This window comes from Eucalyptus grandis, chromosome 5 (assembly GCF_016545825.1).
Source record: "Eucalyptus grandis isolate ANBG69807.140 chromosome 5, ASM1654582v1, whole genome shotgun sequence".
NCBI classification, from domain to species: Eukaryota; Viridiplantae; Streptophyta; class Magnoliopsida; order Myrtales; family Myrtaceae; genus Eucalyptus; species Eucalyptus grandis.
In genome coordinates, this window is record NC_052616.1 from 683889 (window position 1) to 701727 (window position 17839).

Sequence of the window (17839 nt, forward strand, 5' to 3'; positions counted from 1 at the left end):
CACAGCTGGCGGGGAACCATCAACGACAAAAGCATTGGCAACGTCAGACAGAGGGAGAGTGGTCCTGTCAGGACGTCTCTCTCTCTCTCTCTCTCGCATCTTCTTGGAACGGTGGCACAGTCCAGCCAGTACCCCCAGTTTAAGCCAATGGGCGTTTTGCTTTCCTTTTACAGATCACGCATGTTCTCCTCCCAAAACAATAAACCAGTTATCACGAATTCAAATAGTGACATTCACGACAAGTTCACTTTGATTTTGCTTTTTCACTTTCTCTAAGTTTTTGTTATTTTCATTAGGTGTAACATGTTTACTCCCCTTGATTTAATAAATCGATTCACAACTCTGAAGGAGGTGAACAAAGGGGGAGTGGCAGAATGATTTTTCATGCGGCTGACCGACCAAAATGAAGCCGTTTCTAACTTCTGGCCATCCTCTTTCGAATGCAACTGTTAACACTGATGCCATTTGTCTCTGTCATGTCATCACACTAGAATGAGTTTCTTTCTTGGATAACTCAGTATGAGGATTCCAGTACGAATTTCCCTCTGAAACAAAAGCGCCGTAATATACCTGCAGGTACAATCTCTCTCTCTCTCTCTCCTACCTCTCTCTCTCTCTCTCTCTCTCTCTCTCTCTCTCTCTCTATATATATATATATATATATATATATATATATATATATCCCCTCTCAAACTAAAGGTATTATCTGTGACTTGGATTTGGCAGCACTGGATGACCCACCACCAGATAAGTCGAAACCACTCTCTACAACACTGATTCTCTGATGGCCCGCTGCGAAAAAGGCATAAGGATTCAAATGAGTTCGAGAGTTCAGAGACCACGCTTCATGTGGGGTTGAATTTGTCCTCTTATTCTCATGAAGGGCCAGGCCATGCATACACAGCGGATGTCTTGCTGCTCTCGTACTGAGCAAGTCAATGATTGGCCCAATCTCCTTAGAAGTGCGAGCCGCCCCCACCCCTCACCCCAAAACTCGGATTAGAGTCACCGCCTCACAGAAACGTAATATCCATGCTGCATATAACGTCCTTTTTTGCTACAGGTTGTCACATTCATAAAAAAAAACTTACTGTATACCAGCAAGTGCATGAGATCAGGGGCAAACGCAAAGAAAAATACCTTCAATTCAAGCACAATACATATAGACTAGAATAATACACGATATACAAAGCAACTTGTAAGTACAGCAGTAGAAATAAATATCCTCATCCGATGTCATATCTATAAATTCCATTTTAATCCTTGAATTTCTAAGGTCTACAAATAATACACGACATACGGTGCGTCTGCAAGCAAGCTAGAGTTAGAAATCTCAGCACATGCCCCACATCTTCAAGTTCTAAATGAATCGCGCATTAAACTTCAAACAACCACCTCCCAGAAATCACGAAAGTCAAAAATGGTAAAATGAACAAGCATATTGCAAGACTTCTTCAAGCTGAATTCCCTGTAGTCTGAATTCCCGCAGGTACAACTTGATAACATCATAATATCACTTGGGCATTCTGAAATACTCATTATGCAAATCAGTAATCAGCTGCTTTTGGAACTTTCATACCGAACCCATGCTTCACTTTCTCGACTCTGTTAAAAAATGAGGAAATCAAACAAGCATTAAGTTTAACAAGTGATCTGCCTTCATTGTCAGGAAAATGGCAGTTTCAACACAGAAATGTGCAGTTTTATAATTTAGATGTAAACTTTACTTTCTGTTATGTCACTTTGACATAGACCTTGCTATAATAGAGATTTTTACTAGAAACGATGAGCAGAAATTGAAGAAATAAATGTGTCCTGGCTATATGAATATTACAAGAAAGGAGAGAAATGAGAGTAATTGTTGCTATCAAGTTTGTTCATGGCTTTAAACATCATTTTAACCATTATTTCATTGGTAAATCACCATAATTTCTTTTAGAGACTGGTAGGGAGTCCAAAATATCATCTGTGGCTAAATTCAGACATGTGATTCATTAGCCTCAAACGTGACTAAATAAATTGGACTGCGAAAATCCTACTAGCACTTACGTTGGAGCAAGTTTACCGAGGCAATCCAGCTCTTCACCAGTTTCCTCATCCAAGACTCGTCCGGAGATCTCAACGATGTATGACCTATCTCTATCAGTTGGAAGTCCTCTGGAAGCAAGTAAAGTTAAATCCTTTTCATGAAGTTCTCGACCATTAACAAAGATACCCGTATTTCCTCCCGCACAATTCTCGGGCATAGGATAGTTAAATTCTTCAATGAACGGCTGCAGGGGGGAGAGAGAGAGAGAGAGAGAGAGGGGAGATTCTTTATAACATAACCAGAAATAAGCCATTTGAAAGGTAAAATATGCATAAACATCATATCAAGCATTTAGTCAGACAAGTTTGTATTTGCTGCCTCACCGGAATTATGCCAAGGCAAGGTCCACCAATGATCCCCCAAAAACCAGCTCGATAATCATACCTGGTTTAAGTACATTAAGGACAAAATTGTGAGGGAAATGCAGATAGCTAACAAATGTGCACAATAGATAATTCCACACACAACAAAAGTCCATCAAGAGGAGAATGAGTTTGAAAGAAAAATTCTGTCTGGTCAAATTAAGTATCCCCATTCAAACTAATTAGTAATCCTAAGCTCTAAGTGGGAGTCAGATTCATACATAAAACACTTTGCACTTCACCCTTAGGAAAAGCATGCACAAATAACTCAATAGGCCAAAAGTCTATAGGTTCTCTTAACTAAAGGGATGGTACTAGGGATACTAGTAAAACCCTATAAAAAATGAGACAGAACAATCTACCGATAGAACAAGAAACCAAAGCTACTTTTGGAGATTGGATAATTACCAGAAATTTCCAGGCTGTATTGGTCCGGCGAGCTTCTCAGCTTTCCTTATCAAACGATCTGATATGGGATGCCCATTTATTGAGACTTTGGCTCTGCCATGCTCGTCACTTTGATTTGACCTTGAAAGATCCTTGAAGCTCTTCTTGATAATGTTCATGAAAAATGATTCGTTCCCCTTGTTACCTCTTGTTTGATCATGTTCCCTGCTTGCATCTCCAGATTCTTGTGATACCCCAGTATCAGAGCACTCATTGAATGATACTTCCATCTCAGTTGCAAGTGAAGCCTCTTGTAGAGAATTCTGCCGCAAGATTGCCTTATTTGGTAAGAACTTTTCGTGATCGGATCGACTACTGCGATTCCCCTTACCAAACCGGTTAACTGCATGATTATGGGAAGAGTGATCAAAATGTTTTTGTAGAGGTGAACCAGCAGGTGGTGGAGACCGTGCGGCATTTATTGGCTGCTGCGCCGAGTCACTCAATCCAATCAAATCGTCAGGGCTATGCTCATCATCCGAGATACTTGGGGAGGTAGAATGCAGGCCTTCCATCTCTTGAGAGTCGCTCAGGCTTAAGTTATGGCATGTTGTCAATGGAGCTTGCTTTCTGTCCATTGAAAGAAACTCATAACCAGAATTATCGAAATCATCAGAAGAGAAATTGGCGCTGTCTCTGTTGACATAGCCATGGGAATGCACATAATCTTCTTTCAGTGCCTCATAAGAGCTGTCTTCACAATCGGCATTAGCTTCTTTTGCCTCCGTGTGATCAGAAAATATAAGTCTCTTGTTTACAACCTTATATGAAATCATTGTAGAACAGGCTCCACATCGAACTTTTTGCCGCTTTTTTGTCATGAGCAGAACTTTCTTGGGAAGTTGCAGCAATTCAAAGCAATTGTGACAAGCTACAAATGGGGCAGCACCAGCTATGGGATGCAATCTACGACCACTACCAGCTAAAACAACCCTCGGAGGTTGGCGTTGCAACAAGCCACCCATTGCATAATTCAAGTCACTTGGCTGTCTAATATGGGACTGTGGCTTGTGAGAAATAAACGGAGGGACTGCTAACCTAGGATTGAGCGAATGATAACCCAGTGAACCTGGATCCTCATGATGATACAAACCATTATGTTGTGGGACATCAGAGAACTTCTTATTGTAGAATGCAGTGGGTGGAACTGCTGTGGAAACCTCCCGATGGTTGTCACAGCAATGGTAGCAACGGCAAGCAGACTGATGAAGACCTGAATTATTGTATGATCTAAAAGGATCCGAAGTAGGATCAGCATACTCTCTTGAATAGAACATGTGAGGAGGCGGTCGATGATATTCACCTGGAGCTGTCCCATGTACATGAGAAGCATAAGTATCTTTGTATCCAGGGAAATGATGGGGGTTCTGCACTGAGCTGTAAAATCTATGCATAACATCAGGCTGGTTGGTGTAAGAGAGGGGGTTTTGCTGGTGACTTTTATAAGCGAGCCCTGCAGAATGTCTATAAGGATCAAAGGACCCAAATGGATTTTTATTCAAATCTGAAGAGCCAACGGGAAAGCATGCATTTGGACCAGCATGAGTATCTGGAGCAACGGTCCCTCTATTTATAGGAAAACTATCCTTGGCTTTATCAACCACATCACAGGACCGAGCAAGTTGATCCTTAAGTTCATCCAGTTTTCTAAGGAGTTCAGCTCTATCACCTTCCAGGTAACGAACTCTGTTACCTTCATGAAGATCATCGTGTTTCTTAAATGGTGCTTCATGACTGTAACGAGAATCTAACTGGTAATTTGAAGGACCCTCATCAGGATACCTAGAAGTTGATAACCTTACACCATGGAAATTATCATGCATGCTTTTCGGGTATTCAACCTTGCCACCCATCTCCCTAGTTTGCCGATCAACCATTTTTCCTGATCTTTGAGGCCCACTTGTGGAAACATTTTGAGCGCAAAACCCCTTACCCGCGTCATTCTGATCGAGTCCACTCTCGACAAGCCAGTTCGGAGTTGTGTCTTTGGAATCGTAATTAGTAAAGTCACTGCCTACTGTACAATTTCCCTCCAAACCCCTACGATCAAAACTCAAAGATCCCACATTGGATTTGACATCCAAAGCAGAAGAGCTGCACAAGTTAGCTGTTGCTTTTTCTGAGAGAATCTCAGATTTTTCACAAATTCCTCCAATCCTTTCTTCATCAGACTTCTCAGATAAGCAATCAGATCCCTGGACTATAGGTTTTGCTGCATGTCAAGAAAAGAAAGAGTTCAGCTTGAAGATCAACGTTTCTATTATGTGTAAACCTAGTTAACTTACCCACCTTATGGTTTCCACATACATTGAGTTCCAAATCTTCTGACTGCAGCAGAAATGACAAGTACCAGGGTTTTGAGTTCGACCAGGTACTTTTAATGTCCTCTAAACCTCCCTAGTCTTCTACGATTTGGCTTTGTTTATCATGTTAAAGTGAAAAATGTATGCTTTTTTCTTCTCTCATTGTCCTCCTTTTCCAATCGAATCAATCCCAAGAAGCCCTCTATCAGACCGTAAGCAAAAATCCCAATGAACAAGCACAGGCAAAGCCATCATTTTAAAACCGGGGACGTATCGAAGTTCGAAAAGAAAGAATTCACAATCCCCAATCACGAATCATCACACTGCGGCACAACATCAAAGTTCCGACCAACGCATCTAACACAATGCCTCGACTTTTCAGCAAATCGCGAACCATTCATCTCCATTTTACCGCCCACGACATTCCCATTGACCAAGCAAGACTCAAAATTACCCAGCAAGCGCGAAACAAGAGAAAAGACGAAGGAAAAAAAGAAAGAAACTTTACCCCGAAGAACAGCTCCGCAACCACCGCACTGATAAACAGAGTAATCGGCGAGCTCCGGCAACAGATTCTCGCACTTGGGACACCGAACCAGCCGAACTTTCTCCGCGCTCGCCATTCAAAGAAGAACCTCCGAGAACCAGAGCGACGAGTCTAAGCAGAAAATTAAAAAAGCTTCTTCTTTTATTGTATGGGAGAAAATCAGGGGGCAGAGAAGGCCATTGAGCTGGAATCCTGAGGCCTTTGGGTGGTCTGCAATGTGAAGCGAAAGTCACACGCGGGTCCGCGAAAAGTCGAGACTTGCCAAGTCTTCTCTTTTGAGATTGTCCACTCTACAGATTCGTCAGCACGCCACGACGACCCAGAGAGAGAGGAGGGATGGAATTGAGGATATTGGTGTAGAAATCTACGAACGCCCCTCGAGCTCGTGGGAATCTGCAGAGAAAATGGAAGCTTGTGGCTCGGATTTTAGAGGGGCGAAGGATCATTTTCCAAAGACCATTGCCGTTGCGTTGCCGCGGAAAAGTTGATGCCGAAAGGAAAATGTGAGTGAGGAACACACGAGAGAGAGAGAGAGAGAGAGAGGAGACGACGTCGTGTAGAGGGAAGGGGACAGCGTCGTCGAGCCAATGATGCTCCTCGGTGTCGGGGAGTGACTAGGATTCGAACATAAGGAGGACAAATGTGCGAGGACAAGAATTATGTGCTATGTCCACTCCTGTTGCTGTGGTTGCTTGTTCAGCACTAGATCTCGTGATTATAAAGATGACTCAAGTGCCATTATTTTATAGATATCACAAAAGGGTGCCGAGCTTATCCTGCACCAATCATCTTAAAAAGCTTTATTTTATAAGCTTATCCGAAATTACATCCAAAATTTGAAATCTTCATTCCATAAACCGTCATTGCAACGGGTAGAGAACTCACCTCCATTTATCGAATCGAATCTCGAACTCAAGGAGATGATCTTGAGCTTGGGTTTATGAGTGGGCTCTTTTTAAGCCGAGGAGGAAGCAGGTCTGGTGTAATTAGTAACTCCTCAAATGTCGTGGCTAGATCCCGAAATCCATTCGTTCGGGATTAGCGGCGATAAGTAAAGGGTGTGTGACTGCTTTTCAATCACCTGAGCGAGATTCCATGGCGTTGATGGGAAGGAAGTGGCGCTTTTGCTTTATTTTCCGAGTCAATTTTATTTCCTTATTTATTAGGCTTTCAGCTTTATTCGCTCTTTTGTTTTAACATGGAGAAATGAAAAGAGGAAATGACAGGGGAGAGAGAAAAGCACTGTTTTGGACTCGCCTGAAAAGAAGCGAAAGAGCAAAAGTGGGAAAAGCGAGAGCAATGGATACAGAGACAGAGAGAGACAGGGGCGCGTAAAACTACAAGTCTGACGATTGCCTGAGAATTTGACCGGTGCTCTCACCTGCCTTCAGATATGCTGGGGCCCCACCCCACCCCACCCAACCCCAACCCCAACCCAAGCCGTAGTGGGGCCCACCTGCACTCTTGTTGACTTTAGAGGTTCGGACGTTCGGACGGTGGTGCGATTTTCTCAGGGAAAAAGTGGCCAGCCTGGCGGTTTCTCATTGGAGCCAACACCAAACGGAAGAAGAGGAGGAGAAAGGAGGAGCTCACGGAAGCGACGAGAAGTAGTTGACAGGAAGGAGACGAGCTTTTGCCTTTTATGAGAGGGGGGAGCTGAACGAGTCATCGATGCAGCATTTACAAGGCTTTGCCTTTTTGGCGCATGGACCCTTTCTTTCTGGGGCGCGGCCCACTCCCTCAGACAAATCTTGAACAGCCTCTTTCGGAGGGAAGGACCTTCTCTGGCTCTCCTTTTCTCTTCTTTGATCTTGGCTGCTTCTTCTTTGTGAAAAATGGTGCCTGATTAGGATGCTTACCAGCTCTTTAAACCTTTATTGTTATGTGATATCAACAGCTCTCCTTTGACAAGCAGAGCGCATAGCGATTCGTGAAAAGCTATTGCAAGAATGTAATTCCTTCTAAATCTTCGAATTTCTTTATGGGTAATTTGTTTTTGATCAAATCGACGAAATGGGTTGAATTTAAGTGAATGAACAAATCACAACATTTGCAATGCCCGCAAACTTAGGAAGTTGTCCGTTAGGAAATAGGTAGTCATTGATGGGATTTGATGAATGAGGAACCAAGATCAATAAGCATTCTTTTAAGGGATCTTTGAAGGGGGTTAGGAGGTCTGTGCCCCTTGATGCCATGCACGTTAGGATCAAATCAATAAACAAGCAAACCACCCCCCTCCCCCATTTTTGTTGCTCCAGAACTCATGACAGACCATTCAAAATTTTGAGAGCAAAGTCGGGTCGATTCGATCACTGGAATGATCAACTAACGCACAAGGCCGCACAATATTAAAAATGGAGGTGTTTGTCAGTGTCATTGTGAAAACTAGCCTCTCTGATCGCAGAGGATTATTTCTCATGCTAAGCTGTGGGGGCTGGCTTTTGATCCATCATTGCAAGATCATTGGACGTCTCATCACATGCCATCGCCCCATTAAACAAATATTAAACGGCATTGTCCCTTTTCTTGACCTAGTCATTAGGTAAGAAATGCTCCTAGGACAAATCCAAACAAAAGGTTCCAATATCCAACGTCAGTCACTACACAACTATCCATGCAAAATAAAGCCCTCGACTTTTTATTTCTCTCATGTCTCTGTCGTTTGCATTGTTCACATTGCCCCAATTTCCGCTTTACCTTTCTCCCACAACTTGCCAACGTTTTAATCAGATTACTTTATTTCAAAAGATGGATAAGCTCAAGGTTGAATGCCATCGCTTTTGCGTTATTTGCAAGTCCAGGCATTTTTGTTGTCCACATTCGTCTCGTCTTTTTCAATTATGTCACGGGTTCAGCAGCCAAATCTCAGAAAACTTGACCAAGTCCAATAAAAAAAAACTATGTTTTCTGCATCATGAGCCAAATATCTCTGCCTAAGAAACAAGAAAATTGTTGAGACCACGAACTGTAAAACAACCTGAATATCAATTATTTCCAATCAAAAAGCCGAGCTGAAGTAACTGTTAGTGACTTCATTACACAGTATCTGCAAGACCATGTTGTTGTTAGGCCCTATACATCTCGGGGTTTTGAATTGGCTAACGGCGGCTCCTAATCCTAAGTAATAGTTTAGGATCTTCTGGAACGTACCTCTTCGGACGACTCGGAGTTCAAGGGCCCCTATCGCGCCCACTTTGCGTGCACCAATGTACCCCGCATCGACAAATGAGCGGTCCAAACAGTTGCAGCATCCTCTCAAGATCTCCTCGCTCGCCTGACCATTCATCTCCCAAAATATCACATAGTGACCTGGTTCCGTCGAGAAATCCACCTGACTGGAGAAATCTACGACTTCGAGCATTTCTTTACCCAGTAACTTGGCTGCTGCTTCGACAGCTAACTGCAAGTCTTTCTCAGTGTTCTTGTCAATGTTGACGGTAAGCAAGAGATTTCTTCGGCAGATAAATTGGAGTTCAGGGGTGGAGTTGTGAAATCCTACGACCTTCACCACGTCTCCTAGCCTGTATCGATACAGCCCTGTAAAATTTAAAGTCAGAATATTACCATTCGAGGAAATAACCGGAATAGAGATGATAAAATCAATAAATGGAGAAAAGAACCAGTAGAAGAATGTCCTCATGTATAACTTGCATAGATTGACATCGCATGTATCGATGCATAACTCTCCTAACAAAAGGCAAATTTGTTCCTGGTGTAGGCATTGCAAGTACAAATAGACATCGAATTACAGTTAATGGTATGATTGACAAAGTTGCATCACATAGTTTTCCAAACTAACCATGGAACAAACATAACAATGACATCAATCATTACTAGTCCCCTGATTCTCAAAGAAAAAAAGGCCAAATGATAAGAGAGAGCCTTATTTTTTTGCAGATACCAAAATACGGAAAATCTTATCCCCAATAGCAGGAAGGGAGACTGATAACCTGTGCAAGGAGGACAAGTATGGCAAGATCGCCATGTGCAGGAGCTTAAGAAAGGTTAATTAACATGAAATAAACCCAAAAGGGTCAACAGTGAGATTGTAAAACTGACCGCAAGAAACTGGTATGTCCAGCAGGCAACAAAATTAAGATAATAAAAAAAAAAAATCCAATTTGGAGGATCGTGGATTTGTTCTGGTTCGGAAAAATTTATTCTATCTAAAGAAGCGATGACCGCAGAATCTATTCTATATTTACTCATATGAACTTATATCTATAATGATTTAAAATAAGAAAACAAAGGCATTCGCCTAACCCTTGTTTGTCTTCAATCAGAACTTGAATGTGGTCCTGATGGGGACCGAAATAAATCTATTAGAGCAAGGAAACGACCAAGAAACTCTTCTGGCTCATTTCTTAAAGAAGCAGGCGTGTTTTGATTGTTTTTAAAGTCGATTTTTAATACTTTCCTTCTACAGAAGCAATTAGTGATCTTGTACTGTGGTGGATGCATCAATAGTTCTAGGGCATAACCTTCAAATGAAATTCTGCTCTACTCTCTCTGCAAAAAGATGGCCACTAACCCAACCGGAAGTGGTGGTGGAATAAATTTCTACGTTGCACACTTCCTCGCTGCTCAAGTATGCAGCAAAAATTGAAATTTGTCACTTTTCCGGTGGAACAAAATCCTAAATAAAAAGAAAAGATGTAGCGCTTCTCTCTCTCTCTCTCTCTCTCTCTCTCGTGTATGGAAACTAGTCCACTGACTTTCTTCTAAGTGCTGCAAAAGTCTCGTCCGTCCTTAATGGAAGCCAGCATATGCTCTTCTCTTTGCACTGGAAAAGAGTCTTCCACTCAAGTCACCACTTACAGGTGACCTATCGTCCAGGTGAACAATGCTAAGCAAAGATAATGTAAGGTTCAAGAAGTCTCCGCACGAGGGAAACATTTCACTAAACATCGAAATCCAACCTAAAAAGGATTTTTTTTTTTTTTTCCCTAAATATCAATGAATGAAAAATGGACTTGCAATAAAAACAAAAGCTAAGATAGATGCAGGCTTTGTTTGTGAGGGATAAAACAAGATGAGCCGGCCAAGCACAGAGAAACAGACAACCCCAAGCCAATTAAAAGAACACCCACGAATAGCTGCCGATATTGACACATGAATTGGAAGGACCATTGGATTTTCTCTTCTGAAATAAACTTTGGGATAGAAACAGAAGTAAAAGGACCTAGGAATCTCTGAGGTGGTGCCATGAGAATCCCACAGAACACACCAAACATGCGACAGAATACACGTGGATCCTCTACAAGGACAGGCCGTCCATCTTGTAACAGATACAATGGACCACTTAGATATGGCACCAATTCGCCTCAATGGCTTCAGATGAAGAGATAAGGCTGATCTCAATGTTCGAATTTCATATTCTTATTCCACTAATCAAAAGAGCTAAAGTTTATAGATCATGCTTGCTGGTTCCGTCTAATTAACCGCAAGAACAAATGGTGTATTTCACTCCTATTAGCACACGGGTTTTAACCACCCTAAGTTGGCCATAAAGATCTTCCTCCATACACCGGAACACTCAACAGGTTAGCATTTGTTTCCCTCTGGAAACAGAAAAAAGTTTTGCACTTTTTTTAAAAGTTAAACAGCCGGACAAGAAATACGGTGGAACACCTCATGCGTGGTCCGGAAGTCGAAATCTCAGCCACGTGTGTGTGTGTGTGTGATACTGCAAGATATGACAATGAAGAAAACTTGTCCTCATTTAGACATAAAGTTAGAAAGCATACCTGCAAAATTGGTGACAATAATTTCATACTCCTCACCAACCTTGACTTCAGTGAGACCCACTGGCTTTGGATCGACACAAAGCAAAGTTGATGATTCATTGTCTTTCCCTGAGATCTCAGTCATCGCCCCGAGAGGGATAAATTCAAAGTAGCCAATGTTAGGAAGAACGGCAAAAGAGGCCGACTCCGGCGGCAACTTAGGATTTACATTAGCTCCAATCCATCCTTCAGACGATCCGTAATCTGCACTTAATAAAGGCAGATCCCCGGCATAGTGCCTCAGTTTCTTTACATACGGCTCCATTGACCCAGTCATGATCCCATAAATATACTTGGCGTTTGGAAAAAGCTCCGGTATTACTCCATACCAATTACTCAACCGGGAGCATTTACTGTATATGAGATCAGCCAACTCAGGGTCTGGCTTAAGCAACTTCGACACAGCCGCTCGAATAGATGTGTCAGTGACTTGACTAGTTAGATCCCCATACCTTATATCATTGCACAGTTCTTTCCAAACTAATTCGAAGTTTCGAAATGCATGGACGATGCTATGAGCAAATGTGGAGGACACAAACTGGATGTCGTTGCAGAAGATGAGCCCGCACAAGAGATGGCAATATAAGGACTGGGGGAAATCAGGACCGAAAATCACCTCATCTGGACTGCAGCAAAGAGACTGCATTGCCCTCATAGTACTTTTGAACTGTGCGTTTCGAAACACATTAGTTGTGGCAGTACCAGCTGCCAGGCCACCTTTGGTTTTAAACTGCTTGCTGCTATAAATGAACTGCAAAGCCTTTCCCCTCCCAATAGGGTACTCTCTGTGAAGGATAATTGACTTTCAAAATAAAACTTCGCAGCACACATAAAAAATTCAAGACAGTGATGAAGATGATGTCTAGCGTTCTAGAATTCCACAAAATCTTTGTCTAGAAATCTGGAATTATGTAAATGATAGATTGTGCCCCAAATACAGTATTTTAAATTCATGTAGATCATCCTAAGTCATCTATCTAAAGGACGGTGCAGATCACAAACAAAAAGGTTAATATTATGCTGAAACTGATTTGAAAGTAGTCGCACAGCCCTGAAACTAGCAAGAAGCTTTTCTTGTATACCTGTTTCGAAAGGCAAAAGAGGTTCTGTATATTTGCATGGTTGACTCTACCAGCTCATCATTGAAGGGTACATATTTTGGCCTTCCCTGAGTGGTACCGGAACTGCAACGTCATGCAAGAATCAATTAAGGCTACAGAGTCCATTCATTATGGTTTCATAGTAATAGAATCATTGAAGCTCTCGTACCTTAATGATATGGTGGTTATGGGTTTTCCCGTGAGGATTGGGGACGAATCACCGTCCGCGATCCTCTGGATGTAAGGCGCCAATTCCTGGTGAGTAACCAGAGGAACATGAGTCTTGAAGCTCTCGAGATCAGTTTTTCCCTTAAGCCCCAATTTCTGCAAGTACTCTGCCTCAGCATTCTCTTCCAAGATCTTCTTCAAGGTCTCTTCTTGAACCCTTTTGGCGTCTTTAGTCATAGCCTCAAATTCATCTATAACAATGTCAAAATTCACACCTTCCGTTGTGTCCAACATCTTCAAAATCCCTAGGCTGCAACATAAGCGAAAAAAAGAAAATGAATATAAGTATCACCAAAGATGAATAGAACAGTGAAAGTACTGATGTGATATGATCCCCTTTAACGTAATCAGTTACCTTAAGAGGGCCAAGTAGTACATACTCAGACGCAAAAGAAAAAAATACAGATTACGTAGGCATTCAACAAACTGAATTTCTTCGGTGGAGAGAGTCAAACATGGTAAATTATGTTAAGGTGAAACAGTGGAGGACAGAAGTTTGAATCTTTATAGAAACAAACATTTGGCATCATGCATGAGCAAAGAACATCCACTGTAGGAGCTTGTGTCCAAGAAAGACCAAACAAATAAACAGCTGGCATATTGACTTTCTGGGACTTCCTCAAGCCCAGAAGAGTGAGCTTAACAAGAGCAGATTCAAAGTTCCCATTAAATCTCCAGGTTCAATAAAAAAAGTAAAAAGAAGTATATGCTCTGCTTCATAATTGAAAGGCCAGTAGAAGAATATACTCATTCAACGATCAACATAAGAAACCATGGAATATAGCCAGACGAACTTATTGGGTGAATCTCAAACAAACGAAAACTAATAATCTCCCAGAGACTAATGAAGCATGAGAAACTTACATGCCACAAGAACCAGTTCCTCAGCCCAAGTTTGGTGAAAGCAAGAAGTGCGGTATGAATTCCAACGTCTTTCGTTTTCTTTCCCTCCGTTTGGAAGTGGTCGACTCAGTCAACCATTCAGAATTTTCGTGGAAGCTGCACCGGTACTCGCTTCAATGAACCGGGATGGTGCTGCAAAGCACGAGAAAACAGAGATCAACGACTAACAGAGTTGGCGAATAGTCCAAACTGTATATATTGAGCCAAAGCCGAAAGCGAAGATTAGTTTCGGAATTGACAACCCAAGAACACAAACGGAGAATGGAAAAAAAGCAGACTAGAGAAGGAGAGAATTAAGGTCAACAAGAGGCACCAACGCGAACGCACGCACGCACAGAGGCAGAGGCATGCGGAGGCGGGCAGTACCCGTCAACTACAGAAGGAAACGAACTCATTTAACTTGTTCTACAAGAAAAAAAAGGAGGGGACTAGCAAGCAGAGAAGGAGCATGAATTCAAGAACACGAGCAATGGGTGAATGGAAAGGAAGAGGGAGGGAGGGGAGGGTACCCAGAGGGAGTCAGAACTCTGAGAGGAGCCCGATTGCAGTCAAAACGAGGGTGTTTTTATTGGGGGGAGAAAGGAGGGGGGGTGGGGGAGGAGTTGGGTGTGTAAATCTCGATGTAGACGAGGCCAAAACAGGGACAAATGAAGCCAATGTTTGCAAAATGCATCACCGACTCCGATGACACACCCTTGTCTTCTTCTGCATTATTTACTCCACAGAGAGAGAGAAGGAGACAGAGAGAGAGACACGGAGAGAGAGAGAGAGAGAGAGATCGCGTTGTAATCGTTTGATTGTTGGTCTCCATGTGTGTCGTGACTGTTTGTTTTGTTTGTATGGCCTCTCCATGTCAAGCGGGAGAGGGAGAGGAAGAGGAAGAGTTCAATGAGTGGAGATTCGCTCGGCTGGCACCATGCGAAAGCGGAAAATCAGGCAACTACTGATTCTCTGCAATTTTTAACCTATTTTGAACATTATCTCATCAGAGTTGGCTAACCATCTCCCCCCAAACCCAAAAATATATATACGTATTATTGCCTTTCCCTTTCATTTTTATACTCGACTTTTTTAATTGATGAGTCTTGATTTTTGGAGCATTGTTCATTCACTTAAATACACGAGAGAAAGAGAGAGAATTAACAAAACTTTTTACATACATTGTTTATAATTACTCCCGATATCATAATATCTTTTCGAATGCGACCCTGTACAAATCATGGATTTAGTTAGTACATGGCGTGAAGCAAAAATGAAGACGGGCGAACGTAGATGGTCATAATGTCGACACACGCCCCAAACATCACGCATGAGCTAAGCACAAAACATACGACGCTTGTAATTTCGTCATTATTCAAAAAGTAAAAGAAACTTGTAAATGACCAATCAAAGATATAATATACACCCCTTGTTTGTAAAAAAAAAGTTTGTCGATTTCCCTATCTTCAATTATTTTGTTCAAATTCATTATGAATCGTCAAATTCTCATCATTGGCCAAAAGATTAGAGCAGTTAGGAAAATGCGTGTCGCTTGCCCATTAGTTCAAAGGGTTCTAAATCAATCAAAAAAAATAAAAATTTGCTCCACTTATCCACTGTTCCAAAAGAGCATAGAAGAAACTACATGAGCGGAGCTAGTGCTCGAGGTCTAGTCATATGTAAAAACAAACTCAAAAGTTTTGGTGTTCGCCCCATCTTGTATTGAATAATCACCCACTTCATCCATTTTATTTAGTAACTATCTTTTTCTTGCTCCGCATGCATCTCGTGGTCAAGAGAAGGAAATAAAATTACCTGAGATCAGCACATTTAGTTGAAGTCAAAGAACAAAGTGGTCAAAGGTGTACTTATTTTTTGAAAAATAAATGATTTGGAAAAAAAAAAAAAGTTCTTAAAAACAATTGTTTGTTAAAAAAATTAAAATATTTTTCATAAGTTAATTATTTTAAGGGATCGTTTTAAAAATTAAATTAAATTATTCATTTTTTCACGAAATAAAACGGAGGCTAAAATTAAACTCGCAAATCCCGAAATGGTGACACGTCAGCACGACCAACTCAAATGGATGTATTTGCTGCCGGCAAAAGAAAATAAAATAAACAAATTATGGAATTGTGTGGCCGCGCGTCAGCAGAACCAACTCAAATTAATGTAATACTTGCTGACAAAACAAAAATAAAATGCATTTTTTCCATTGGTTTTTCTCGAAGGGGACAGGGATAAGCACGTCCCTTCTCACGTTGGATAAGCAAAAATTAAAGATTTAGTTTTGAAGAAATTGACACGACAATCATCTTGTATTCTAATATGGTAAGCAGGATTGTGAGGAGCTCAAAATATCATCAATGTGGGGAAACGTCATGCATGAGCGTGATTCAAATACATGCAACGTTTTTTTTTTTTTTTTTTTTTATTCGGTGGATCATCCATATATATATATATTACCAATTGTTCACCAATTGTATAGAACAATTATGGGAGGTCCCCCATCCCCCAATCAGATCCATTCTCTCTTTTTATAAGCTGAACTTTTAAACTTTCGAACTTCCTTATTGTTTTTATAAGGGACGGCCATGCTTGTTCGGTTTATGTCTCTCGACTAGAAGGTCATGAGGCAGGCCTTGGAAAGTTAAATAAAGGCACATGAACAGCCATTCGATCCCCTCCAAAGTCCGCATAGAATCCATTCCGAATTAAGGGATGTGAACGAATAGCACGTCCTCCACTAAAATGGGTTTAATAGTAGAACATTGATTTTCTTAATTCCATAGCATCGTTTAGCGTTATAATAAAGGAAAACATTTTGTAAAAAATCATTTTATAGGAAAATATTTCCACCTTTTTGGGTTAAGGAATTCATTTTCCTAATAATAAGCAAAGCATGTTTTCTTTGAGTGTAAATGATTTTACATTGATCGATCATATTTGGCAAATTAAAATCGTGAAAGTTCAGGAAATTAATTCGCAAAAAATGCTTTCACTCAAACAAAAAATCCTTGCTATAAATAACTTTCATCGCATTGAAATTGGTATGATCGAAAAATTTAGTTGCACGCTCAAACGGTAGCTCAAGTAAGTAAAACCATTTTGGGCAATGTATCTGGTGCATTTATATATTTCTTTCTGACGTATAACAAAAGATTAACATGCAAATTCAGTTATTCTGTCAATATGATCACATGAAATGTTTTCCTCTTTTTCCTTGATTTTTGATTGCATAAATATCATCAATTCTGTCATAAACACCATTCGCAAGATTAGAATCCAGAAGTCAATATGGAGGTGCAATTATTCACTCATTCTTAATGACGGTGCAAAGTTGTTAGGGTCTACAATGTGGCTGATCTTGAAATTCGGTCAATTTAATTTTGCCTATGAAGATCCAGAGGATCTTCATTTATACTAGTTTAAATGGGGGGCACGGTTAATATACACCAAGAAGGAAAATGCGATAACGATGGGATGGACGATAGTGTTTTTCATCCTTCTTATCATTTCCGGAGCCTTCCTTCATTTGAGAATGACATGGGCTAGAGGCAATAGCCTTATCTGCGATCCCACCCCTCTCTCTCTCTCTCTCTCTCTCTCTCTCTCTCATCATTTTATATGTGTAGCTTTTTCGTGCGTGCGCTTGCTGGAATTGGGTGGGCAACATCTAAATCCAGCATGAAGATCTGCCATTACCAAGAATCTGTAGTGCTATTTGGAGAAGTTGGGAGCTTTTTTTCTGGGTATTGCATCTTTTGTGATGGAGCCATCCTCAGCCGTGTTTGGTGCCTCGATCATTTTTTTTTTTCACTTGTCACCAATTTTTTCTGTCATCGGGCATTTCTAACATATCCCTCTTCTTTTATTTTTCTCTTTCTTCTCGTCACTTTTCGAATAATGCATGACATATTTCTTTCAAAGTTTATACTTCTCTCCATTAATGACAAGAGAAAATTCTCTCTAACAAATCTCCTAAATGATTCATCAACATTTATATAAGTAAATGATTGAATCTGCACGTGGATGATATATACATATTTATATCTCATCAATCACAAGACTAGCAAGTCGTCCGGAGAAAAGATC

The 17839-nt window shown here is 41.0% G+C and overlaps 2 protein-coding genes across 3 annotated transcripts; both read right to left on the reverse strand.

Moving 5' to 3' along the window:
• Nucleotides 1-1123: 1123 nt before the first annotated feature.
• On the reverse strand, nt 1124-6431 carry LOC104443379. The gene is made up of 5 exons (XM_010056738.3): nt 5710-6431; nt 2860-5110; nt 2413-2473; nt 2050-2273; nt 1124-1605 (listed from the first exon to the last, which is right to left on the reverse strand). The coding sequence occupies exons 1-5, from the start codon at nt 5822-5824 to the stop codon at nt 1548-1550; spliced, it is 2709 nt and encodes a 902-aa protein (XP_010055040.2). The 5' UTR covers nt 5825-6431; the 3' UTR covers nt 1124-1547.
• A 2200-nt stretch (nt 6432-8631) lies between these two features.
• Nucleotides 8632-14644, reverse strand: LOC104443381 (jasmonoyl--L-amino acid synthetase JAR4). 2 transcript variants are annotated; one of them, XM_010056739.3, is made up of 6 exons: nt 14275-14644; nt 13727-13897; nt 12804-13112; nt 12617-12718; nt 11496-12319; nt 8632-9285 (listed from the first exon to the last, which is right to left on the reverse strand). In XM_010056739.3, the coding sequence occupies exons 3-6, from the start codon at nt 13094-13096 to the stop codon at nt 8747-8749; spliced, it is 1758 nt and encodes a 585-aa protein (XP_010055041.2). In that variant the 5' UTR covers nt 13097-13112; nt 13727-13897; nt 14275-14644; the 3' UTR covers nt 8632-8746. The 2 variants fall into 2 exon arrangements, with proteins under 2 accessions (XP_010055041.2, XP_010055042.2); XM_010056740.3 differs by lacking the exon at nt 14275-14644 and adding an exon at nt 14083-14261.
• Between the last annotated feature and the right edge of the window lie 3195 nt (nt 14645-17839).